At 36.3% G+C, this 27,784-nt stretch overlaps 1 protein-coding gene across 1 annotated transcript in view; it reads left to right on the top strand.

Moving 5' to 3' along the window:
* Window positions 1-27,784, top strand: part of FIP1L1 (factor interacting with PAPOLA and CPSF1) — a 47,010-nt gene that overhangs the window by 2,773 nt on the left and 16,453 nt on the right. Inside the window, exons 4-13 of the mRNA XM_009277459.1 lie at window positions 403-442; window positions 2,833-2,890; window positions 6,410-6,513; window positions 8,716-8,777; window positions 8,977-9,084; window positions 10,049-10,179; window positions 10,459-10,527; window positions 12,903-13,012; window positions 21,815-21,908; window positions 22,964-23,117. Coding sequence (XP_009275734.1) covers window positions 403-442; window positions 2,833-2,890; window positions 6,410-6,513; window positions 8,716-8,777; window positions 8,977-9,084; window positions 10,049-10,179; window positions 10,459-10,527; window positions 12,903-13,012; window positions 21,815-21,908; window positions 22,964-23,117 — 930 coding nt within the window. The remainder of the gene's footprint in view (window positions 1-402; window positions 443-2,832; window positions 2,891-6,409; window positions 6,514-8,715; window positions 8,778-8,976; window positions 9,085-10,048; window positions 10,180-10,458; window positions 10,528-12,902; window positions 13,013-21,814; window positions 21,909-22,963; window positions 23,118-27,784) is intronic.

Raw genomic sequence — 27,784 nt, 5'->3', positions numbered from 1 at the left:
CCTCCGCGGCGGGAGGCCCGCGTGGCGCTCCTGCCCCACACGCACCCCTGGGGCGGCCGAGCCTTTCCCCAGCACCCCCCCGCCCGGGCTCCCAGCGTTGAAGTACTGAAGCAGCCTTAACCTTTTATGCATAAACTTCCTTTGCAACTTTAGGGACTTTCTTTACGTTCAAATCGTAATGAAACCTGTAAACTAAATCCTGCCCCTGTGGTGGACCTGTCAGTACAGAGCACTGTGAGGGCTCAGGGGTCTGCTCGACTGATTTCACAATTGAAACGTTATGAAAATGGCTCGGTAGTAAACTGAGGAGTTGCCTAATAATCTGCGTGGCAAGATATCTGTCAGGGTTGGTATTCAGGGGATTTTATTCTTAACTACTGTGTTTCTTTTCTCTTGTGGTAGATGAAAATGAAGCAGAGAGACCAGAGGAAGAAAAAGCTAGGTGAGTATCTTGACAACTGGAGGTCCTGTAGCGTGGCTGCACAAAAATTGTATTCATTACATTCTTCTTCCTGGCTGCTTGAAAGTCCATAGCACCTGAACACACTCTGGTGCCTTTGAAAATCCCCTTAAGATGGTATGTTTGGTCTGCTAGAATGACTTGACTTTTCTGTGGAACAGTTTTACCTGTGAAACTGGGACACTTGAGTATGAAAGTTATTTTAAGTTTTAACTGTATGGACAGCAATAGCCTCTTACAAAATGCCAACAGGTCTTTTATTTCTGTAATCATTGTACTTTGCAGCCTTAGTAATGGATCAGGACTTTGTTCTAGATAATTTAGAAATTAAGACAGTCTGTCTCCCAAAGAGTTTACAATGTCGTTACAAAAAGAGGAATACAAGGAAGCAGTGGAAGATTACCAGCTAGTTTGATGTGCAGGTCGCATAACACATCGGCTTAGGGCTTTGGGGATGGTTTTTTTATTAGTAAGAGAGTATTTGAAAGAAATTTAGAAAAAGCTTTGGAAGTATTTGGGGGAGCCTGCTTGAGTTACAAGGAGCTGTATGAGAGAAAGCACAAAGATGCTTCTTTGAAAATCTGCCAAGTTGATGGAGGTTGGTAGCAAGGACTGACTGGAAATAGGAATCAGTCTCTCATACTGAATGAAAGAAGTCTCACAATTGAGAAACTATGGAAATTGTTGATTGTCAAGATAAATTAAACAAATAAAGGAGAAGCCAATGCAAGAAAACATGCAGTGTTATTTTCTATAAATGCTAACGGTCAACAGAGCTTTTTTCAATGAGAACTCTTGAATTCAGTTACCCTTGGTGGACTTCTTGTCTGTAAGCTTGCTCAGTTGCTTTTTTTGGACTGACATCAACTTTTGACAGGCACAGTGTGATACAGCAGTAATGACCTCCACCACTTGACTACATACGATATCATTTTGAAGCAGCTACTAGATGCAATTGTTTGATTCCCATTAGTTCTTGTAGTATAAGAAACAGAGTTGTTTCCTGTCACCTTTTCCATGTCACTTAACAATTTTCTAGACCTGTGTTGCATTCGTCTTGAATCATCTCTTTTCCAGGACAAAGAATTCTAATTATTTATTTGCTCTTTATTTGGAAGCCATTCCATATCAATTGATTCCTTGTGTGCAGTTACCTTTTCTTGACCTGGCACCTATTGTCAGTATTACTGTTGTTTAAGAAAATTATTTGCATGGCAACCGAAATAATCTTTAGAAACAGTGGTGTTTTACTCCAGTTTCTGGTCAATAGTGTCTAGCTTGGCATTTGGCTGCCACAATACATAGTTACGCACTCAAAAGCATAACAAATGGTAGCTTATGCATCTTATGAGTTATGTCTGGAACTCTGGAAGTGTGGTGACAGTTTACCTGTTAAAAGTTTTGGTCTCTGGCCTCTCAGTTTTGGCATTCTTTGTATATATAAAAATTGTGAGTTTTTATTCAGGTTCTGTAGCTAGTCTGTCATTTTACTGGGTGATGAAGTGAAACAGTCAAGCTTGAATCCTGGGGCCATACCTGGGCTGTGTTGGGTTTTGGTGCAACACTCACGAGTGGGTATTTTGCCAACAGAAGACAGATCAAAATCATTCTATTTGATAAAAATTGGCAGTTTCTCACTCCGTTTCAGAAATATCTTTTCAGTGAAAGAATATTGTTTCTAAATGGCTCCCTGCTTACTTTGCTATTTGTGATGCAACATCCTAACAGTTAATGAAACTGTGGAAATTAAAATATTGCTGTGTAAGAAACAGCAATAGGTAAGCACAGTGAGACAGCTCATTTGCATGGATTAGACAGTGCTGGTCATTTTAGATGGACCGGTAGTTTTAAAATTTTTACAGTTTTCAGTCTACAGTAAAAATATAATTGAATTCATCATTGAATTGTAGCTATTCCATATGGTCGAAGAAAATTTCACAATGCAGATGTGGGAATTCTGATTCAGTGCAACATTACCTATGGGTATTTAAATGTTTTTTCCATTATGTCTTTGAAAAGTGTCAGTCTGCAGGGAAAAAAAAAAGCTGTTATTCTCCCTTCATATATTATGAGATTTCACTTTGATTTCAAAAGAGGATCCAGGTGTAGTGCCTTATTACTTCCAACTATTGTACAAACATCCAGTTAGTATGATTTATGATAGCTAAATGTTGTCCTGCTAATATAAAGTTATATTCATCCAGAAATTTTTTTAATATTTTTTTTTTTTTAATTAACGCAGAACATAGCTGGAGCTTTGGCTTTTCTCTGGAATGATGTAGCAAGGCTTTTTTTCATAATTAGCTGATATGTGTGAAATAATATGTGCATTAATACCTAGTTTTATCTTTTCCTGTTTGTTTTTGTTTAAGTGCTCCACCCCCACCTGGAAGTGAAGAGGAAGCTGCGGAAAATGGCGTTGTGAAAACGGTAGTTTTAAATGTGTTTTTGAAATACTGCTTTAATTTGTTTTGATTTATGGGGTATTCGTAATTTGGCTAGGACTTGCAATTAAATTAATTAATGCGTAAGTGTATGCCTTTGATTTTTTTTTTTTCCTGAAAGATGTTTGACACTATCTGCAGAAACGCTGTAGAAGTTACTAAGTTAGGAAATCCAATTGCCAGCTGCAGTACACTTTTTAAATCTAACTTAACCGAAAATATATGAATAGCACTTCCAGTTTTTTGTGGGGGAAAGATGGTGCTTCAAGACAGCTGTCTTTTCTCAAAGACATCCTTTTCAAAATGATACTCTCTCTATTTTTCCTCACTGATAGGAAAATAAAATCCTCTGATCATTTTTCTTTTTTGAATGTGATAACCAATCAGCATTTGCAGAACTGTGTGAAAATATGGATCAAGAGATGAATTACATGTGCCTTTCAAAGGCAACATAACAGTCTTGTTTGTTTGGTAGTAGTCTTCAATGTTCAGTATGTCTTATAACTTCAGTGTTAGTATGATGAAGGAAAGGACCAGGAAATGAAATTTACAGTTGCAATGTTGATAAAAGGCCTCAGTTTACTGTGAATGGGAACAGTTTAAATCTGTTCTATGAACAAATCGTAATTTTACTTCACTGGGATTTTTTAGCTTATATCTTGCAAGAGATCTCTTAAGTGATACAGAAATCATTATGATATTTGTGCAAGTTTTAAGGACTGGCCTCTCTCAAAAGAATATTTTTCTCAGTAAATCTAATACTTTATGAAAGATATTACAACTCATTTAAAGTTGGGGGGAAAAAACTTATAAAAACTTAAAAAACATTTCAGTTGTTTAAACTGAAAAGCTCTATTTTAAGTGCACCAAAGGCTTTTTGTGCTGATGCTAATACTGTAAGTGGGCAGTAGATTTAATATGTTAGGTACAAGGAGACAATAGTATACTTTTTTGGACTTGCTGATTTTAAAATATTTCTGAAAATCCCCATTGGCACAGTTTCCTTGTACTTGCATATCTTGTATTTTTCACCTATATAAAGCCTAGCATTGTTAGGATATCATTAGAACATCTCCATAAAATTGAGATCTTCATGGTAAAAAGTGCACATGAAGGGTCAGCAGCAACCTAGAAAAATGGATGGTGTTTAAGTTGGTTGAATAAGAGAAGGTGAATATTTCAGTAAGGAGGGAACTAAGAAATCATTGTTTATAAGTGAAATTGGTTTTGGTTGAAAAAGTACATGCTCGAGACAAAATTTTATTTTCTGTTTGATGCATTTGTAATGGCTCTCTACTGTGTGGGTTGCCTGGTGTGTGAGAGAGTGGTGAACTTGTACTTTTCAGCCGTGGGGCACTGAACGACTGTCTTCTATCTTCAGCTGTCATTTACAGAATATCTATCTAAACCCCCCCCCCCCGATTAGACTCTTAATTGTTACGTAAATTATATTAATGTTGTATAGCAAAGATGAACTGCACTCCAACATCTTCTCTTCTGTGCAGCTGCTTATTTTTGTCTAATCTATGTACCAGGCAAGTTAGTAGACAGTATAATAGATAAGGGCTAGAGCTCAGCTGTGCTTGGATAACTGCAGGCTACCTGGACAGAATCAACTTGGCTTCAGTATGTTCAGCCTCTTGCTGAAGGAGTCAGCAAGTATGTGAATAAGGGTGATCTGGTTGATAAAGTTCACTTGGATTCCACAAAGTTTTTGAAGAAGTTCCTCACCAAAGGATTTTAAGAAAACTAAGCAGCTGTAGGATGAGTCCCACATGGATAATTGATACGTAAAAGATAGAAAACAGAGAGTAGAAGTAAAGGTTCAGTTTTCACAGTGAAGGAAGGTCACCTCCAGTGGGGATTCTCTGGAATGTTGTGCATAACCTGTGCTGTTCAATGCGTTTATAAATTACTTGGAAAAGGAGTAAGTTGTGGGATCACAAGTTTTCTGATGTTAAAAAGTTATTCAAGATAGTAAAAGCAAGGACTATCTGTGAAGAACTGACTGGTTAATAAATGGTTATTGAAATTCTGTGCAGAAAAGAGTGATGTTCACGGGAGGAAAAACAGGTTTACAAATAAAATGGTGGTCTCTGAGTGGATCATTACCACTTAGGAGCGATGCACTAAGATATGTAGAAAGATCCGTGAAGTTGGCAGTTGAGTGCTTGTCTGGAGTCTAAAAAGTAGTTAAACCTTGGGATGTAGCAGAAAATGAATAGAGAACAAAACAGAAGATACCATTATACCATAAATTCATGGTTCAGTTGCATCCTGAATTCTGTGTGCTGTTCTGTGCCCCTCATGTCATAAAGGCTTTACTTCAACTGAAAAAAGTTGAGAGAAGAAGAGCAGCAAGAGCAATTGAGGTAGCTTCCATACAAGGAATGCCTGAGTAGGCAAGGACTTCTTAGGCTGGAAGACAGGCATATGTAGGATATGATAGAGGCTAACAAAATCATGTATGGAGGCTATAAATAAAGATTGACTCCTTACAGTCCCTTCCATATGAGAACTGGGACTGTGAAATAGAAGTTGTGGGAGCCAGGATGAAAACAAGTAAAAGAGGTTGGATCTTCATGCAGTAGACGGTGCTATGGAACTCCTTGCCAAAGAGAGTGTGGCTGCTGGGAGTTTATATATAGAGAGAGTCCAAGGGAAGTCTGGGCAAGTACTTGAGAGAAAGATCCGTTGGGACTTACTAAATAGACAAACCATAACTGGCTTAGGAAATGCCCTGAGTTGATAATAATCAGCAGCTGAAAGAGTGTTAGGGAGGAGCATCATATGTGTTTGCCCTGTTTTTTCTCTCCCCTGTGGTCTCTGGGAGGGAAAAACCAAAACAAAACACCAAACAAACCCAAAACACTGGACTAGATGAACTCTTGGTATGAACTGGCATGCCTGTGTTACTTACCAGCAAGCTTGAATGCTGTGGGACAGAACAGCATGCAGTGTGATCTTCTGTCTGTTTTTTCAGCTTGTTCGCTGAAAAATCTCAAGTATTTTATATAGTTTACTGATGTTAGAAACTAAATAGATTTCTCTGAAGTGCAGTGTTCATCTACAACTGGAGAAACACTTATTCGAGTTACTCTGGATATGTAATTGAGGATGGCAAGAAGCTAGTCTTGCATATCTTTAAGTTCTTTCCTGAGTGACAAGATCAGAGTAGAACCGGTGTGTATGAGCTAGATAGAGGGAAGAAGGATATTAGATAGTGGAAACTATTTTATGCTTATTTAGGAAATGTCATGTTTCAGAAACAGAGCTTAGTATTAAAGATACTTCCCTATTTTGATCCAGATGTTTCAGATACTTGTAGCATTTCAGCAGATGAGCCTCCTAAATTTACTGTTAATGCTACTCAGTTCTGAGGTCTAGGAAAAGGAGAATTCTCTTCTTCGAAGATTTCTAGAACGGATAGTTTTGTCTGGATTATTTTTCCGCTATAAAGGTAAGTGGCTGCTTTTTGTCTAAGCAATGACTTTTTCTTTTGTAGAAGGTGGCAGAGGCTGAGGATGACAGTGATAGTGATAGTGATGATGATGAAGATGATGTTCAAGTCACCATAGGGGATATTAAAACAGGAGCTCCACAGTATGGGTAAGTTATTTGCAAACGTTAACTGGGGGAACTTTCAAGATTACATTTAATTATTAATTCAGGCTCTTTAATACTTGTCAATGTCAAACTATATGCATAGTAAGTCTCAATTTAGGGTTTTTTCATCTCTTTAGCAATGTTTTTAATGATATAGTGACTTTAAAACAAAATAGTGAAATGAAATCAATGAAATGTCTTAAAGGAAGAGCTGTTGTACAAGTTGAATTTTGTTTTCAGATTTTGAGAAATAATTGTATTAAGTTTGTAAAGTAGAGAGTTGGTTTTTATTATGGAATGGCTATGTTACATAGCATTTTTAGGGTTGGTATTGTGATGGTGACATTTTTGTTGCAAATGGTAGAGCGGTAAGCTCAAAGAACATTAGAAACATTTGTCCTTGGTCCTGTTTGTAGTGGATACAGTTCTAATTAGGCCTCTATATTTTCAATTCCTGTTGATGTTCTCAAATAAGATTTTAATGTACTTCAGGATGGAGCTGCCAGTCCCTGGAGATAATTTCTCAAGATCATGGTTTAGGCAATTGTACCACACAGGAAATTTTTTGCTACTGTTATTGCCCCATATTCCTTCTTCTCTTGATAAAGAGCTTGTTTTTCACTGAACACTTTTGAACAGTGTTAATTCTACCCAAAATTATGAAATATTATTTTTCATCACATGAAAGTTTTCTGAGAGAAGCGGTTTGCTTGTTTGTCTTGGCAACCCTAATGTTTTTATGCTTATTAAAACCAGAGTTACTAGGGCGTCATTTCTTAGTAGAACTATGACAAGTCTGCAGGTAGGTCTGACTCATATGTATTATTGTGTTCTTAACTTTAGAATGCAGATGATTTACTCATTTTTGAAACATAGTATTTTTAAACTTTCAGTATTTCATATCCTAAACTAACTGTGCAAATCAATGTAATATAAAAAATAGCAATTCTTTCAGTTCTTTGTCTGCTTTCAATAACTTGCAGTATGCTTGTGGTGTAGGCAATGACCTCAAATTTTGTGAGACTAAAGCAAAAGTAGGTTTATCTTCTCAGTGGATTTGCTGGGCTGGTGCTCTTTCCATGAATACAGAAGACAATGAGCAGATGATCCTAAATCTAATTAGAGTAGAAATTTTTATGTAGAAACGGTTGTTTTCTGAAAAACCTTTTTTCTGGGCAAATTGGACAGGAAGTTCATGGAAGGGCAGTAATCTAAAACAAACTCAACATTGCTGTTCATTTTAACTTCAGTATAACAAGTTCCTTTTATAGGGTTAAATGGTTTTTCGTATAATAGTCAACTGCTGTTTAAAAAAACCTGTAAGATTTGTTTGACAAAGTCATGCACAAATACAGCATGACAGACCAGAAGGCTAAATGTTTTGTACTGTTCTAGCACTTGAATGAAAACTAAAACTGCATGGAAGGGGTACTGTAAACTATACGCTGCCTTCTAGTTATACACTAATCTCATTATGTTTATGGGTCGATACCACCTGTGAGGATAAGCTACATTGAACGCAAATGGTAGTGAAAGCTAGCTCTTAATGTTCCAAATGAACAGTACTGTAATTCCTAAGGTAGTTAAATCAGCTCAGTATCTAGATTTCTGAGTGCATTTTTATGAAGAAAGCTCTCAAGTGTTTTAGAAAGTGACATGTTACATACTTTTCTGTTGGCCACAAGGATAGGTCATTGCTAGAAGTACATTGAAAAAGACAGCCTTTCAGTCATTGTAGAGGAATGCTTGTATTTTCCACTTCTGTACAGATTAAATGGAATAATTATGAAAAGAGAAAAGGATCTAAACCCTTTCTTTTTTTTAAATTTTGTTTTTACTCTAATCTCCAGAGTGTCATCTGTATCCCTAAATGAACTGCATTTTTCCTTTCTCTCTTCTTCTGGTTCTGTCCATTCTTGTTTCTATCAAGGTCTTTATCCTTTCAACTCAGGAAGAGTGACTGGGACTTGCTTCACAACTGTTTATTAGTTGGAGAAGTTGCTACTGAGCATAGAAAGGTACACTCTCTTCCTCCTAGGCTGATCTCTTTACTTTTACAGTGTTACCAGCTTGGAAAGCTAGAGATTCAGGATGGCGATTGAGCCTGGGTCCAGTTTGTTTCTGGATCTAGCTAACTCTTGTTTTGTGTTTTCTTCTGTTTTAAGGGTTTTCTCTGTCTAATTCAGTTTTGTTAATTTCTTTAAGTTATGGAGCGGCACCTGTGAATCTCAATATTAAGACAGGAGGACGAGCTTATGGATCTTCTGGTAAGAAAATTTGCACAGTGATATTAGTAAAAATGCAAAAAAATGTTTGATTGTTTTGGATGAAGGAAATAATTTTCACTTCCAAAACTTCTTGATAAATTTAAACCTGACTTTTTATTTCTATTTTAAGTGTGTTACAACTGTTAAAACTCTCTTTGATAGAGACAGAAGGTTCTAACTTTCTAACTTTTCTTCACAGGTGCAAAAGTTAAAGGGGTGGATCTAGATGCACCAGGGAGTATTAATGGTGTGCCACTTCTGGAAGTAGATTTAGATTCTTTCGAAGATAAACCTTGGAGAAAGCCAGGTAATGCTCTGGTTTACGTTAACTGATATGTAGGTATTCAGTAGATTATTTGAATAATAATTCCCATTTACGGCATGTAGATGTTACCTACCCTATAGGTAGAAGATACTGTACAAATATAACTTGGAAGAAGCAGCTAAGTTACTTGTTGCCTTTGTGCTGTGCCACAGGGTATGTGGGTGTGCCATGTTTCTTAATATACATCCCGCACACGTGTTAGCAAAAAGAGACTGTAGGACATGCCCTTTATTTTTTTTTAAAATACATGTATATCCTGAACTCTCTTTGGAAATGTGTATTTCTGTGGAGATTACTGCCATTGGTCTGTGCCATAGGACAGAAGAGAAAGCAGAATGGAAAATAGTTCTAGCAGGTTTGAGCATGAAGAATGGTGAAACGTAGCTGCTTGTGCTTCTTTGTGTTCACACACAGATGTCCATAAGCTTTGAAGAAGAAGCTGGTATCACATGGGCTTTCCATAAGCCTCCTGTGTGTATTGTCTGGTTGGCTCAAGTGATTTGGCCAGACTTGTCCAATACCAGCGTTGGTGGTTTCTTTTTTCAGTGGCAGTACATCTTGCTGCTGTGTATGGTTTTTTTCTAGTGTTTGTATATTGCTTTGGCAATGCAAATAGTGTCTACAAAATGGAAAAAAGAAGCCTTTGATAATATTCTGGTGTTTGAACTGTTAGCTATTTGAAATACATTCTTTGCATTTGAGTTATGTCTGGTCTCTCAAAATAAAAATACTTTTAATTTTAAAACAATTTTAGTGTTTTTATAGTCTTAGCCATGAGTACTCTGTGTTTACTGATGTAAGACTGTATTGTACATTTCAGTAGTATGTTTTTAGATCAATACCTAATCCGTTTTGATGTTATAAATAGAGGTGTATGTATGTTCAGTGAAGAAAAGAAAAGATGAACTTTGTAATGTCCTAAAAACTTGTGCTTTTCTATTTAAAGGGGCTGATCTCTCTGATTATTTCAACTATGGGTTCAATGAAGATACCTGGAAAGCTTACTGTGAAAAACAAAAGAGAATACGAATGGGTCTTGAAATTTTACCAGTTACCTCAGCCACAAATAAAATTACGGTAATTAGTACAATTTTTGTGGTATTCTACATGCTTTTTCCCCTGTAAAGCTGCTTGTGTGTCATAAGCTTGTTCTGCCTAGTTTAGTGTGTTTGCTAGAGTTTGCACCTGACTCCCCACCCTGAGCCTGGAGTGTTCCTGTGTTGCTTCACTGGCAATTTGCGTGGATAGTGTGACAGACTAGCTACAGCTAGATTGCATCTGTACTGTTATTCAGATTGTGGCCCATCACTTAAGAGTTGTATGGTATCTTAATGGGCAATGTGTTATTTAACTTAGGCTGAAGACAATGCTATGGAAGTAAGACCAAGTGCAGAGATTCTCGATGGCAGATACCATCTTTTTAAGGTGAATTTTAGTAAACTTTTGTTGGTTGCTCTCATTTTTGTTGAGTATTGCTTCCCATGCCACCACAGACTGATAGAAGAACAACTGAAATGGACATAGCCATTATTTCAAACTCTCATCTTACATCAGCGACTTCCTGCGTATGTCACAAAATGCTGATTAAAAAGAGTTGCTTTGTTCGTCACCCTTCTGCAAGCATGTGAGTTAGTGGCCGGGTGAACTAACAAATTTCCCAGTGAAACTAATTTTTCTTTGTGATGGGTTTATTTTCAGTTGTAGTGCATTTGTATGTGCAGATTTGTGCACAAAAAAGAGTTTGTGCAGATGTGCTGGGGAAGCTTTTGTACATTATGGCATGTTTATTTTTCCTGTAGCCTTGTAGCTCTTACTCTGTTTGGTAACACTTACCCTTGGCAACTCTGAGATGTGAAAATCAATCTTCCATATTTTTCTGTTGTCCTCTTGGGATTAGATGGCAATAAATCATGTTATATATATAATATTTTTCCGTTCGGAAATGCTGATTTTCAGAAAGCAGAAAAATCTATATGACAGGATTTATCTTAAGGATTGAACATTTTTTTCAACTTCTTGTTTTCTCATTTACTCTTTCGTTCGATACTAAAGATGAAATTGAAATACAAAGTTTACTTATTTTGCTTATTTTCAATATGCAGTTATTTTTGTTCTTGAACTGTCATTAAACTGACTTGGAACTGTTTGTTGCTTTCTTCTGTATACTCCTGTGACAGAAGCATCGATTGCAGACAGGTATTTTTGTTTCCCCTCATACGCTACTTGAGGGTATCTAGTCATTTTGACTTTATCTTAGCAAGAACAGATCAGAAGCTCCCCAGGGCTTTCTGCCTTCCTCCGTTATCATTACAATAGTGTTATGGAATGGTGGAAGTGGTAGGCTATGGGAGTTACGATTTGCAGCTGGCTACACTCTCAAACTTATCTTTCTTCCTTCAGGACAACAGTTCAGAGAAGTATTCCAAACCAAAGCTTCCCCTATTTCTAGCTCAATATTGACACTTTGGGGGTCCAGTGGTCAAACAGTACAGATAATAATTGTGTTGTAAGAGTTTGTCATGTGTTTTATAATAGTTTATATATAATTATTAATTAATTTCATGAACTTTTTTCCACTCTTCTGAGATACTAAGTGTCATGTAATTTACACGGTATGTTTCGATTAATCTTCTGTAACTGGCAACTCTTTGTCTCACACATTTTCCAGTTACTCATTAATGAATAGAAGTCTTGCAGATTTTTCGGATAAATACTTACCAAACATCCCTTTGTCTCCTACATTTTCCAGTTACTCATTAATGAATAGAAGTCTTGCAGATTTTTCGGATAAATACTTAAACCAAACATCCCCCCCCCCCGTATTTCTGGATACTAAAGTTTAATTCAGTTTTTAACAAATTTTAACTATTTATGTGTGTTTTTGTGGGTTTGGGAAAGAGATGCCTGTGTTTAGAAGTGAGATTCTGCAAAAGCTTAGTAGTTCATTTGCCTACAAAAAGCTGTGAGATCACAGCCTATATGATGTTATACTATGAGTAAACTAGCTACGTAGAGTGATGTAGCTATGTGGTTGGTGCAGTGGGAGTGTCTTTAAAAACTGAATCAGTACTGGTTTGTCTTTAATGCTAACCCATGTAGGTTTTTCTTTCATGTATAATGTGCTGCTGAAGTCAAACAGTACTTGAAGTACTTGCACCAAAGGTCTTGCATAGCTTTAATAACGTGTGTCTGGAATTTTGCAGTACTTCAGAAACAGCAGTATGTTTTTGAAGTATTCAATCTGAACTAATGAAAAATCTTTTAAAGTTTGCATAACCCAGAGTATGAGGTGACTTCCTGGTATGACTCGGAAATTAAGTGGTTACTAGATCCTCATGGTCAGTAAGGCAGACGGAGAATCCACTCAGTTTCTTGTCTCATGGTTTGTTGTTGGGTAGCAGACTTGTTAGATATCTGTCGTTAAGATTATGAAGATTTTTCTTTTTTTTAATAAGTTTGCTTCTTTTAAAAATGAAGATGTTATTTTGTTCATACAGGAAATTCTCCAAGAAAATCAGTTTAGTCTGTTCATGTCCAAATCAAATGCTTGGAAAATAAATATTAAAATTGTGTAATCTTCTGTAATAATTTGTTCTCTGGCATATTGCTTCTTATATATATTAAACACGGTACTTATATCCTTATAAAATACGGAGTTTTACCAGCTATGCAAAGGTGACAGATTTAAAAAAAATTTTTTTAAAGTTGGGCTTTACTTTTTGTGTTGGCTATGTGCTATGTTGAGTGTTGGGGCTACTACAGTTCTGAGGTTAAACTAATGATAAAACATTATTTTGAAGGTACAGCAGGGCAGAACTGGAAATTTGGAGAAAGAGTTGGCAGTGCAGTCGACCAAAGCTGATTTCACATCTCCTCCTGCCTTATTCAAATCAGGAATTCCAACAAACAGGTCAGTTAGACAGTTGTAACTCAAGACCAAAAAACTTTTTATACTGTTTCCTCTGTGTATTTGAAGTTCCTGACTTTTGTAGGAAAAAAGGAAAATATGTTTCTGTAACAGTTAGAAATGAGGGGAAGAGTGATCCTAATCACTTTTAGCCTTCAGTCACCATTACACATGAATGCTGTGCTACCTTCTTGGCTATTTGGGAAAGAGAAAGTAGAAGGAAAGGGGAGAAAAAAGAGTAGGACCAAATAACAAGGCAGCTATAAAAATCCAAGTGTTGATGTATGACACCGTGTTTTTTGTGTAGAATTAGATTGGCCAACAAAATGTTTCTAGCTAGTGTCTTTATGGGTATTAGCTAATGCACGTTTTCAGTTAAACAAGACGGAATCAGACAGCTATGACTTCAACAACTAGAAGGATTTCTGGAACCCAGTCTCTTTCCTGCAAGGTAGGCTTAGCTTCTCCATATTTGAGTATTTTACTAGACTTCCTTTGAAATGAGAGAAGTTATTTCCTTACTAGGGTTTCTTCCCCTCCTTCTCCCAGCCCCAGGTTTTTAATAAGTTCTGTCCTTTATATGTAAGCTACTGCTTGATACCTGGCACTTGGCTTAGGATGAATCCATGTTTCTGCTTTACTTTAGTTATCAAGTGACCCTGTGTAGGAGTTTTGGTTCTGTGCAAATTAAAAGCCATTGTATTATAAATTATGGTAAGAGACGTAGAGCAGGTTGTATGCTTTTGTCATCAACAGTTAAAGATTAGCATCTATGACTTGTCTTCAGTACTGCATCCGTAAGTACCTTGAGTAATTCAGAGGCACTTGTGTTCAATTATTCCCTGCTTTAAGAGTCAGTTCAACACCCAAATATATTTCTCTTGGGTGGAAAAAAAAAATCTTGCTTGATACTCTTGTCTGCATTTTTCTTTTCACTCCTAGAATATTCCTCCTGGTAGCCTAAATTCTTTGAGCTATCAGGTTGTACTGCTTGGGTTTTATTAGATTTTAGTTCTTTTTTTTCCATTTTTCTTTGTCTAAGAAGTAGTAAAAGTCTTCCAAACTTTGTACCAACCCTGTAATTATTTTTTTTACTTTTCTTTTCTGAATTGCTTCTGATGTATGATGTTCTCAAAATTGAATGTACTGATCACAGGGTAAGGATTCCAAATCTGTATCTAGTACAGGTTTTGTTACAGGATTTGAATTCTTTACTCATCTCGTTGGTGGACGGAGAATCTCTGTAGTTAATGACCAGGATATTAAAATGTAGTTAAGCTTAAAGTTGTAGAAAAAATGCATTGCGTAAATTCTGTGATTCTGTGAAATTTGCATTTGTTGTAAGAAAGCTTAATACAATAAGATCATACACGTGCATGGTGTAGGCTTCGTAAGTAAAATCTTTCCTGTATGCTTTAGCTAGGATAAATCTATCTTACCATAGGTGTCTTTTATACCATATTTTTATGTGATACTTTTTTTTCCTGCCTGAAGTTAGCAATCCCAAGTTTAAGTGACCATCTTTCTGATTTTTAAAGGTTTAAAGTTAGTATGTTGGTTGTTAATCAGAGCTTTCCTGAGAAACTTAAGACGTGTCTGTTTTCTCCAGAGCTAAGTTTACCTTAGCAAAGGTTGGGAAACCCGTATATCTTTAAGAGTGAGAAGCCAGTAAGTGAAGTCAGTCTGTTGATAAAGAGGAAACAAAATGGTACATTTCCAGTTGTATCACTTGTGCATTCCAGTGGTTGGAATAGGTTGGTTTATATACATTTAGTGTGAATACTGTCATTGTAAGTTGTTACAATGGCAAAACTGACTTCCTTCCATATTTAACATCTGCTCCTCTGGATACGTTTGCTTAAAATAAATTCTTGTGTAAAGAAAAAGGTATTTCTACCAAGTGGTCAGAAGAGATTTTGAAAGAAAATTGTATGCTCAAAAGTCTGAGAGTAGCTCAGTGAATGAATACGTCTTAACTGTATGGACTATATATACTTTTACTTGAATGACTTCTCCAGAACACAGCTACTATTTTCAGTATATAAAAACCTGTATTACTAATTTCTTTATAACCAGGCAGTGTTTTATGGGATTGGACTTTTTTTTTTTCCTTTAATTAAAGAGTTAAAATTAGTTAGGCAGAATTTTTTTGGCAATCCAGCTCTCTGATAATTTAAAATAATTGCCTTTATGCTATGAGGCATTTGCAATAGCTTTGTTGTGAAATTGCTGGAAGCATTTCTCATGTAGCAGTAAAACTTCTCTCAGCTTCTAGCAGTAGTTGGTATTTGGGGATACTTACCAATACAGTGGGGGTTGGTAAGGAGCTGGGCATGAGGAGAAAAGGAACTCAAAGAGCAGAAAAGATAGAGACACAAGAAAAGAAAGACCTAGACAATTTATCTTGCCAGAAGCTGCACCTCTTCTCAGTCACAGACAAGCACTGCCTCCAGAAAAGCCAGTTCAGGTATCAGAAAGTGGCAGGAACAATATAGGAGGGACAAATCACCTGAGAGGGGGGGGGGGGGGGGGGCGGAAATCAGGGCACGATCCTAATTTAACATTTTAATTCCCCCATTTACTAGTCAGGGCTGCAGCATCACTTCGTGGATGATTTTACACATAGATATTGCAGCACATATTTCTCTTTAATGGGAAGTCTGAGGACAGATAGTGGTTTTTGCTTTTTTTCATTTGTTTGTAAACGAAGATTAAAATGATTTTGTGCCTACTGTTTTTACCTTTCTAGTTTGAGTACAGTAGATGTTTGCATATGAATGCAGTTGAAATTCTCCAAAAAAAAAAACCTCTGAGGTCTAGCAAGAATATTACTCATTACCAATATGGAGGTTGTAGTTTACGAAATAGAAACAGAATTATTGCTCACCAGCAAATAAGAGTTACTGCTCCACTAAAATTGCATCCTAAATGTTTAATTCAAAGAAAAATTCAGTGCTTGTTCATACAACGTGTCTGTGTGAGAAATTTTGCTTGAATTTGTAAACAATGACTGTCTTAATCATAGCTGAGCTATTGGTTGTTTAGAAATGACATCTGAACCTCTTGTCTTGATTCTGTGATATTTAGAGCTGTTGAATAGCATAAAATGTTGTGTAACCCTGAAGGAGGAGTTAGAACTTAATGGAAATGGTTTAGTAAATGCACATCGTATACAAACAATATGGTATAAAATAAAATGTTTGTTCTCTAGAGGTAGTTAATTAAAGATTCATTGTGTGCATAGTCACAATTAAGGTAAAAACCTGAGGGAATCTCTTTGGAGTATAGTGCTTTCTAGAACATGAAGAGGATTTGACATCTTTCAAACTTGTCCTAACCAGCCAGGTCATAGAGCTATCTTACTGTTTTTGAGACCAGTGCTTTTCCTTATGTCATTTTTCAAGGACTGTAAGGTAGTATTTCTTTAGTAGCAGAGAAATAAGCAGAAGTTTCATTTACAAGCTGGGTGCAAAAACTGGTATTTTCTCATTCCAGTAATATCTAGAATAGCTCTCCATCACAAAACTTTGTTCTGTCAGAAGCTCTTAGTTTTTTAACCTCTATTTATGCTTTTTGGGTTATTACTAAAGAGTACATTACATTGAAATGAATTTTGCTTTCAGAGGAATTAGCCTGACAATGTGATGGGCTATTTATCAGCTTTCCCTGTGCTTGGGCCTTTCTGTAAACAGAATTTTTATAGACAATGGATTTGAGATATGTCATTACTATGAAAAAACACAGGTTTCTCTTGTTTCATAAACTAGCCTTGCGAGACTAAATGATGAAAACTCAGATATTATTTTGAAAAAATGTCTATTTTGTATATCAATGATTTCCGTATTAAATTTGTTTGCTTCTTAATTATATCAATCAGTGGTAAGTGAGCTCAGCAAAGTTGAGGCTGTCCTCAAGAGGAGGAAAATAAAGCATAAAACACATAAGCAAGACAAGAAGAAACACAAGAACATATTAAATACAGTTTTTAAAGTATACTATAATTCTGTAATTCTTAGACTAGACTATAAATCCAGTGAATAAATGTGGCATCCAGCAGTTAGACTGTTTCTGAATTCTGAAAAGGGGGGGGAGGGTTTTCCAAAAAGCAGTTAATTGTTTATATTACTTGTGGTGGGGATAAGTGATTTCTGAAGCTATGAATTTGGAAAATAATTGGGTTTGTCTCGTCTCCCCCCCTTTCTTTTTTCCCCCTTTCTCTTTTGCTCGGCCGAACCTAAATAAACTCAGCTTGCCAAATGAGATTGAGATATCTTTCTGAATTAAAGAAATAATACCTCCATGGAGGGTGGTATTCATAGTGCAAATAGCTCATAAATAACCGTTCTCTAATTAGAGTGAAATCACTGAGTTGCTGGAATGTTCCTTTCAAGCTACACTTTGTATGAACTCTGCTGTGGGTTCATGTGCATCCCACACGCGTGGATTGCCTTTTTATGTTTGGGTGTATCCATTGGAAATGCATCTGTATCCCAGGTGTCCTGATCGTGTAAGGGACAAACCAAGCCCTTTCTTTTCTTTTCTTTGCATACAGCACTGAGACAGTAATGCCTGCTTAACATCTTATCACTAAGCTAGATAATGGCTGGGGAGTCTTTGAAATTTCCCCATGTGCCAACTCGCTATGACTTAATCAAGATCCGAGGCTTCAGATTTGCCCCTTTTGCAGAACTGCTGAACTGTTAAATTCTGGACACTTCAGATGCCTCTCTTGCCTTTATGAAGATGATGCTCTTGACAGTGGTGTCATCTGCTGCTCCATTTGCAACTGAACATATGCTTTCTCTTGTTCAATTTCAAGCTCTTTTAGTGGAGTACTTAGTGAAATCATTATTGCAGTCTCGGAAGTAGAGAATTTGTCAAGTTCAAGGTATGATGGCAAATTCCTGAACTCATACATCATTACAAAAATTAAGTCTCTTGGCAGCTGCAGGGAGAAACAATGTACATACCACTATAAAACATTATTAAAAAAGTAATTATAAAGCACCAGCTCAGTGAGAATGAGTGAGCATAGGTGTACTCTTAAGACTCTAGAAAAATTAAATGAAAGCCCTGTTCATTTCAGTAAAGTTGATGTCTAGGAACCAACTGGTAGTCTAGATTTGCTTCCTTTGATAATGCAGTGTTGTACTTGGGCTGCTTCCCAAGCAAAATTGGTATTATTGTAGTATGGTTGATGCACATATTACTTTAATGCCCAGTACTCTTGCATTGGTGTCCATTGCCTGTGTTTTCAATGCTGATTCCAAGATTTGCTGGCAGAGTGCAAACAGTGCAAGAGAGGAAAAGTCTTAATTTGAAATACCTCACTCCCAAGTGGAAGCCCTGTAAAACAGTGGAGCGAGCCAAGCGGGGGGTCATGTGAAGAGGGACTTGCTGTAGAAGAGAGTCATCTATAATACACAAGGACGAAAGCTAGGTAAAATGAATTTTCTAGGGTATGGTTTTAGATAATTAAGACAAGATACCAGCAATGGAGGAGAACCAGTGTCTTAGAACTCTGAACCCAAATGGGCTGTCGGAGTGAAGACTCTGACAAAGTTTTGTTGTTTTACAAAAATTCACTTGTCCTTTTTTTTTTTTTTGGTAGTGCAACAGTTGGTTTAGCAATTGTTTTATAATACCTATGTTTCCAATTTAGTTACTGCAAGCAAAATAATAATAATCCAAAGCGCGGTGGTGCTGGAATACCATGCAAGACCACTGGGGAGGATTAGGAAAGCAGATGTTGATTATTTCAGGATTTAGTCTGAAACAATCTTGACTTTTAGGATAGGATGTTAGAAGATCAGAGAATTTCTTAAACTTGTGTTATCCTTGGAGAGGCTGCTGTATATTATATACTGTTTTAGTTTGCAGATGTGTTCTCAGACTCTTGTACCATTGGACTTTTTTATTCCCTCCAAACTGTTGTGCTTATGAGCTTGCTTTAAAATCCGGGAGGAAGCTCTAAACCCAGATACTGAAAAGCTCAGAGGACAGGCATTTGGATCATCCTCAGTATGCAGTCTGCCAAGGAACTTTAGATTATCTCTGGGAGATCTAATTGATCCTTCATGCTCTAGTGTCTGCTGTGTCTTTTTCAGCTGCATTGGAATCCAGGTATTTGAGTAGTTGGGGTCAGAGCTATCAGTCTGGCAGAACTTGGAGCCTGTAATCCCAATTTCCAGCTGTTCTCTCTGCTATTTGTATTAATGCGGTTAGTAGTCCACTAGATAGAAAAAATACAAGAACTTGTCTTCTAAAATCAGAATTATTTTTTTTCTTTCTATGGGTTTCTTTTCTGAAATTTCCTGAAAGTTTTTTCCCAGTCTTCCTTTTACTTTGTTATGTATCGTGCTATTGGTAAATATTGTCAGTTTTCTCTACTATGGTTTCCCTTATAGGTGTGACACAGATGTACCTTTGTTTCGCTCATACATTAGCAATGTAATTTTGTACCTTATTTTCTAATGCAGTTGACCTAAGTGAATCCTGCTTTTTAACCTCTTTTAGAAATTAACCGTGGGCTGCAAAGCAGGTAGGTTTTGTTCTATCTGTATAAGGATAATAGAGTTATAAATAATCTATAAAGCCTAGGTTTCTGAGTTTTGTTTGTTTTGGGGCTGCAAACAGGAAAGTTCACCATACTTTACATTCTTCCTCTCTGCAAAATAGCAGTTCCCCAATGTCACAGATACCAGGTTTTAGTTTTAGTAGATGACATTCAGATCCTTGTCATATTATTTTCTGGACTGGTGCCTGGAGTCCTTCTTTACTGTCAGTATATTCCCATGTGATTGATCTATTGAAGATTTTGAGAGATTGATTATGCTTTAAATTTTAGTGTTTGTATCCAATGGAATGCCATTGTGTCTTTACCCTCAGTGTAGCATTTTTAGTCTGCTTTGAAAAGTTAAAAATAAAAAGTTGCAGTTGACAGCTGTGTGGCCACAATCTCAGATGGTTTTGGGGGCTTAAAGATACCTCTCTTAACAACAGACTATGTGAATATGTACATGGAAGTTAAGAATTTTATAGTAGGAACAACTTAAGTCTAACAGGCATAAGCTTAATAGATTGACTAAACTGAAGTGAGATACATTTGCATTTAAAATTCACACATTGACTCCAGTGTGGACTGGAATAATTTGTTCAGAGTGAACTGAAATCACTGCAAATAACTGAAAATTTAAATCCTAGATTGCATTTTTGTAAATAAGATGCACTTCTTCAAATTAATCATTAATAATTAATAATCATACCTGTTGAGAAAGAGATCTTGGAATTATTGTTGCTGCTCCCCAAAATGTTAGTTCAATTTGCGGTGTTGGCCAAAATAAGAAAATGGAATGGTAGTCATCATTAGCAGTGGGGAACAAACCGAGAAAAGTCATTATAGTAGTATATAAAGCCGTGATGCATTGAGAGCTGAATATTACCTGTGGTTCTGTTTGTGTCAGACAAGAAAAGATGTAGTAGAAGTAGGAAGGGTCCACAAAAAGATGAAATAAATAATGAAAGTTATAGAGTCTCTTCTGTATGAGGAGAGATGTGGACTAGTTCAGCTCAGTAAAGAGACAACTGAGAATAGATATAACAGAAGTACCACAAATACTACACTGCCAGAGAACAGGGATTTTTTTTTATTTTTTATTTTATTTTTTTTTTTAACACAAGGACTGTGGGCACCAAATACCATTGTCAGGCAAAAAAATAGCTGAGACAGATCTCATTGGTGGAGATCAAAAGTAAAAGTGTGTTCAAAAAAGATTGTGCAAATGCAAGTTAATCAGGGGCTAGTAAAGACAGTTGCATGGGAAGTCCTTAAATTTTTGATTGGCAGAAACGGGGAGGGAAAGAACGTGTATATGCATGTCACTTTTCTTGTCATCTTTCTCTAAAAGTCCATTGCTAACTACTTCTAAGATAGGTGTTCTTAATTTACATTATGTTCTGTTGTTGCCTGATTGGGTTGTAAGGGAGACTGAGGTGGGTCTTGTGCTGCTCTGTTGCCGGTTTCTTTAAAGAAGGTGAACGTAGTGCTTAGCTATGCAAATATTTTGGAGGTGTTTGAGGGAGAGAGGTGTTTTGCATTTGGAAAACTGAGGAACAGAAGTATGAATGGCTGGTCTAAGATTCCTTTGAGTTTCATGCAAGATTTAATTTAAGAGTCAGTGTCTACTAGTTTCATATACTTTCTGTTTGATATTGAGACTGCGTGTTCCAAGATAAGAGGTGGAAGCTGATTTTGTTCAGTATGTGGTGCTATATCGATAATATGCATGGTAGGGTTGGCTTATGTTTATTTCTGCCTCCTAACTTACCTTCGCTTGATCTTCTGTGGAATCCTCCAGTGTGGTTTCTTGCCGTTTAGAAATTGTTTCTAATGATCAGTTTATAACTATTTTACTTTAGATTTTTGTAGAAGTTCTGTTTAATATATTTTTTTCTTACTGAGGTTTTTTGTAATCTTACTGTATTGTTCCTTTTTTTTCTTTTATCAGTAATGGAAGTGTAGCTTTATTATCTTGTAGGGGATGGAAGGAGAATGTGGAGAGTCAGCCTTCATCCTACAGGAGTCTTTATTGCTGCATTGTTTAGTTCCACACACTTGCATAGTTCAGCAAATTTATCACATTTAATGTTCTTCAGAAATGCTCTTTCATGTTTTATACAGGAGAAGGAACTCCTGGCATTTAGAATGAGAGAAGTCCATAAGACTTTCTTCTCTCTCTTTTATTATTCTTTTTTTTTTTGCTTTTCTAATTCTGCTTGTTGATTCTGGTTTGTCCTGTGTTGCAGGCGATTATCTGGCACAATAGACGTGATTGGACAGACCATCACTATCAGCAGGGTGGAAGGACGACGTCGTGCTAATGAAAACAGCAACATACAGGTTTTACACTGCAGATTTCCACACTACCTTTGACTAAAAGACATTTTTGCTTTCCCAATAGCTTCTGATCATTTCAGTATGTATGAATGAGTAATACAGAAGTAGCTTTAAGTTCAGGAAGAAAGTTGTGGCAGTTAATTGAAATATATTAAGATGAAATATTTTATATATTTCAACAGATAAATGTTTTGGTATACTTCTTACTGAAAGGAAATGAGCAATGTTGCAGACTTACAATCCAGGAGACAGCATTGGCTCCTGCATGGGATAGCGTTTTGTTTACTGAGTGTCAAATATTTAAACTGACTGTCCATTTCTCCCCTATTCCTGCCAGACACTAATGCTGAAAGTGAAAGCCTATTCGTATGCAGTTTGAGAAATGGAGTCTTTTAAAAATAAGTTGTGAAGGAATAAATAGTTGATAGTACTTCTTTTTTTTAATTATATTGAATTATTTTACCATAAATTGTAAGATTAGTTTTTATGGTTTTAGTCTTTACGGGCTTGGATTATCTTAAAAAAACAACTAAATGCATTAAGATTGAATACACTTTTTCTCTCCTGACTTGCCTGTGGAAAAGAATCAAAGTTGCTTGGTGCCCTGGCTGCATTTCCATGCAGGTTAAGGTTAAACAATGAAAATAACAATGGATTGTAGTGCTTACAGTGAAAACACTGCCATGTGTTTTTCAGCTGATTTCACGGTGTTTAAGTAATTTAAACACTTGGGTTTTTTCATGCTTTCCATATTGATTTTTTTTAAATATTTTACTTTATATATAAATTTAAGATGGTGCTTTGGGCCATATTCAGATGGCTTATATTCCCTCTCAGATCTTAACGTTTGTTGTTCCCTGTTGGTTGCTCTTAGACCCTCAGAGGTACTTGGCCGGTATGGGACACTGAACGTAGGGATGCAGCTAGAACTTAAACCATCTGAATATGGCTCTTTAGGTGCATAAGTAATACTTTCTGTTGTAGTAACTGGAAAGAGAGGAAACCTATCTTCTACCCTTTTGACATAGCAATTGTAACTATAGTTTGATATTTTACAGGTTCTTTCAGAACGATCTAATCCTGAAGTAGACAATTTTACCAAGCCACCTCCATTTTTCCCTCCAGGAGCTCCACCTACCCATCTTCCACCACCTCTTTTCCTCCCACCCCCTCCAACTGTCAGTACTGCTCCACCTCTGATTCCCCCACCAGGTAAATATCCTGCACTACATAGGATGTGAAAAATGAGAGATGCATTATCATCAAATGCTTGATAATGAATTAAAGACAGCACATTCCATGCACGTTTGGCTATATGTGCAAAATTTCAGAATTTTGTGTTCTACTCTTTTCTTAAATATATCTGCAAGGCAGAAACATAAACTTCTGTCTTTACTGTCTCAGTAAGCGTAATCCCAAGTAGTAAATAATTACCTGAGACTAAATGATGCATCTTGTGTCCTTGAAAATGTTTGAAGTGAGAAGTTGTTTTCTGTAATTCAACTACTGTTAATGCTATTGAGAAGTACATGTTAACAAATCATTCTACAAACTTTTGAACTAAAAAGTATGGCATACCATGAATTTGTGTCAGAAGTTGGATTCTCTGATGTCTAAGGTCAAAGCAGCAGCAGAAGCTTTAATTCCCCTTTCCCCTCACAGTATGTATGAATTCCCAAAAGTCTGGTAAGATTTGCATTTGTGCTGTATCCTTTTTTTTCAGTCAGAGGTCTTATTAGCGCCTGGTGCTTTTATCCAGCTTCCTGTGTCTGTGAATCTTAGATGAATCAAAGCTCTTTGAGAACTCTTCTCATTGTTAAATCTGGTTTGAAATTTACTGAAACTTGGTATTTATGGAAACTTACTGGGGGGAGCGTCATGGGCATTTGCACAAATAGTGCAGTTTCCCGAGTGTTGTCATTTTAAGGAATTAAGTTCAAAGGGACTTAGCAAGGAACTAAGAAGAATGGTCAGTGAGAAATGAGAATAGATGGAGAAACTTTGGGGAGTATTTGAGTAGGAAAGTGAAGGATTTGTTTATAGAAGAGACTGATTTCAGGTGTACCTCCTTTCCTTGTTTTCTCCTTTTGTTCCTTGCATTCTTTTGCTTGACTTGTTCTGAAATCATGCTGAGCAGTTTCTTTGCTATTCTGTTTGCATAGGGAATCTTTTAAAAGTTTCTCTGTGAATACTCTTACGTATAAGCAAGGAAGTAACATTATTATTTCAGTGCAACAACTTTGTGTGGGGCTTTATAGGGTTTAAATCCTCATAGAAGAGGTTGCTTTCTTCAGTTGTTGCTGACAATTTTAAAACTATTAACTCCTGCTGCCTGGCAAGCTCTGGCCTTCATCAGTGATTGTCATACACAAAATAGTGCAACCTAGAAAATAATTCTGTGCCCTTTTCCAAGTTTTTATGCATAAACATAAAAAATGGGGTGTCTGAAGAGAGAATATGCTACTGCTCTGGCAATTTTGTTATGTTTCCTTACTGCAGAGGGGACAGAAAGGAGAGGAACGCTAATGCTAACTGTGGTTTTAAGCTGCATTAAAACTTTTCTGATAAAATAATATAGGTAATGCATTGCAAGTTTTTAGAAAGTAATTATTTTAATTGTAATTGTGGTACAGAAAAGGTGATCTAAATTGTATGTTATTAAAAGCATGAGAGGAACCACCACAGACACCCCAAATGCACTTGGTGCAGAGATGTCATATAGGTGTACTGGACTGTTCTTGTGAAACCCCTCACCTGTTGAGCTTTTAAAGGTGAAAGAAATCCACAGGTGTTACTGATTTAGCAAGCAGGTTTGGCTGTAGTCTTGTGGTTTACAGACAGGTTTATGACATACACTTGTTCAGAAGGTCTCCTTCAACATCCTTCCGTGCTTCGAGTAGATTAAAAAGTAACGATTAAGAGCTGTGGATTTGGTTTCTTCAGGCCTGTGTTTTAATTGTGCTGTTGCCAACTCTTTATCTTCAAAGCTGTTCCTAAAATAGAATCTGCCATCCCTCCTAGGTTCAATGGACGAGGAGGAAAAAAACTACTCTTACCCAATATTAAACCGGGACTACTTGCCAGAAAATTTAAGTATTCCAAATATAAAACATCCTCCAAAAGCCCCTTTGAAAAAGGATCTTGCTTTGAAGTTAGATCACTTGTTCTGAATTCATTCACTCTTGCGATTCAAATCTTTTTTTGAGGAACAAGTCCTGGAACGATTCAAAGGGCCAAATGCAGAAAATTCTCAAATATTCCAAGGAGATCACTGGCTGTGGCAAAAAATGTGTTGGTTTTTGTTTGCTTGCTTTATTGCTATGTTGGAGTAATTTAAATCTAAAGAAGAACGTGGATGCTTCTGTTTAACCGGCTTTAAAAGTTGTTTTATGTGTTTTGGTTTAAGAGTGTAGTTAAAATGTGACATGTATTTGCAATACTAAAAATTACTCTGAAGAATTGAACTTCTGTTGCATAACTTTGGGAAGTTAGACTGCCTAGACTTATACCGGGGCTTAGCAAGTAACTGTACATCTATCTGCTCAGCCCCAGCAATCGAAGTGTGTACTTTTTATCTTGTGATAAAGCAGAGAGAATTTGACTTAGTTTAGCCTGTGGCAGAAGTAGTTTTTACACCAAGTTGAGTTATATTACATTGCTGTGGGCTATTACACAGTTCAGCTAATTTGCAGTATGTTGTTAAGCTGTGGTAGCGTTATCATGTTTGATTCCTTACCCTGCAAGCGGAGCACACGTGGCATTGCTTTCCTTTAGTAAAACCTACTTGGTTTTCTGTAAATATTTACCAGCCTTGAGTTAGTAGGGTGGTATACAATGTCCTGAAAGCAATTTCGAGCACATTAGGTAAAATGCTGCACTAATGCCATTTGGATTGCTTTTGACATACGAATCCGAATATTTAGGTTTAGGCCAGGTGTATCTTTGTGGCAGTACAATGTGTTGTAGGGACGTGACATGATCTACACTAAGTCACCTTCTTGCACTGGTACTCAAGTTCAGTCCCTATATTGCACGAAATGACTCAGTATTTTAGAGTCTCTTTTCTTTCTCAGAAGAAGTAATTGGCTGATTACCCTTCAAGTATATTTTCATACACTGCGTTAGTAGAAGGCGAAGGAGTGAAGAGTTAAGAGATTCTTAATTTTCCATTAACTGAAGTTTATGATTTTTTTGTTTCTTGTTTTCTGTCACATTTGTGTGTTAGTGAAGAAGGTGAGGAAAAAAAACTTTGTTTAGATCTTTTTAGTCATACTTGCTAACTTGGAATGTAGGAGAATGTTTCTTCCATTGTGATACCATCAAGTAAATTAGCTTCTGTCTTAAAATGATATAATCATTAATCATGACTTTTTAAATGTTCTTAAAGGTTTTTTGAGGAAAAAATGCCTATGTGGGGTTTTTTTTTAGTGTAATACTCTGTGTTAACCAATTCATTAAAATTATTTGAACGTTTGGTCTCTGGATATTAGTTGTATTCAGTCTGTCTTAGTTTTGTTTGAATGGCTCTCAAGTGAAATTTTTCATTTGGTTTTTAATTGTGTGATGAGATTTTTATTTGTATTTCTGCACAAGATAAAATTCTGAGGAATATATTAATTGTTTAATCAGCATTTCTTCCTTTTTGTAAAGAGTGTTTGCTGATTGCTTTCCAGGCAATTCTGTGCATAGTGCTGAGAGCCATGTTCGGTGCTAACAATATACAGTTTTTAGTGCAGCAATTGAAATTTTGTTAAGCATAAGGTAGAGCTAATAAATTAATCAATTTGAGAGAACTTCTGATATTTTTCTAGCTTACTTTCTTAATGTTGCTGTTAAGAGGTATTTTTAATATATTTATATATATATATTTTCTATGTTGTAGGCTCATGAAGAATCTATTAAGATGGACAATTAACCAAAAAAAATGAATAGAAAATACTTCAGCTATGCAATAGTTTGAGTTCCCAGTCTTCCTTTTCTTTCAGAAATTTTCATTAGGCGTGTTTGTTCTTTTAAATGTTACAGTGTCAAACTTTTTAAGGTGTGATTTCCAGTGTTCTTAACAATGATAGTGCACATTGGAAAGCTTGTGTGCTGGTGAAGAGAAAATGGCTCATACAGTTTAGAAATTTGGCTTTTGGGCTTCACTGTCTCCTGATTTACATTTTGGCTGAGAGATTAGATTTTAAATCTTCAGGATTGGACAGCAACCTCAATTTTGTTTCAAATTTGTTTAATCCTATAGGATTAATGCTGGTAAGAATTCAAGTCAGTAAAATCACCAACAATTAGTGAACGCTGATACTGATTACTCTTCCTCAGCTTGCATAGTCCTTCCTTCTGTCTTTCTGCCAAGGCAATTTGGGAGCAGTTGGCATTTCTAGACATTATAATATGTAGGTGTAGTTAAACGTTGCTGCCATACAATAGTCTTTTAGTTCTCATGTTGAACTATAATGATATATACATAAAATTAATCATGCAGTGGCCAGCACATCTAGGATATTCTCTGAATGAAGAAGTCTGGAACTTGAATGAGATAGGTTTTAATTTTAAGTGGGTCTGGTTGCTGTTCTGTCTAGATGTTTATGTAGTTATGGCAAAACTGAAGATTGAAAGTACTTATTTTTTAATGGAAGCAGAGTTGCTCATAACTGAAAGAGCTTTATGCCTGGTAAAGTAGTCTTATTTTCCGACGATATTGTTTTAGCCCAGTTTATTATTTTCATGTAACAGTGTTTTGTGTGTTCAATTGAGGTAAAACTAGTTCTTTGCAAAGTATGAGAAGATAATGTCCTTTAAAGTGTACGAATGATTTTTGCCTTGTAATCATTCCTGTCATAATCAAATAAGATAGGTTTATATGTTGAGGCAGTATA

Source organism: Aptenodytes forsteri, unplaced genomic scaffold, assembly GCF_000699145.1.
Source record: "Aptenodytes forsteri isolate BGI_AS27 unplaced genomic scaffold, ASM69914v1 Scaffold65, whole genome shotgun sequence".
NCBI classification, from domain to species: Eukaryota; Metazoa; Chordata; class Aves; order Sphenisciformes; family Spheniscidae; genus Aptenodytes; species Aptenodytes forsteri.
This window is presented reverse-complemented; position numbering and strand designations above follow the sequence as displayed.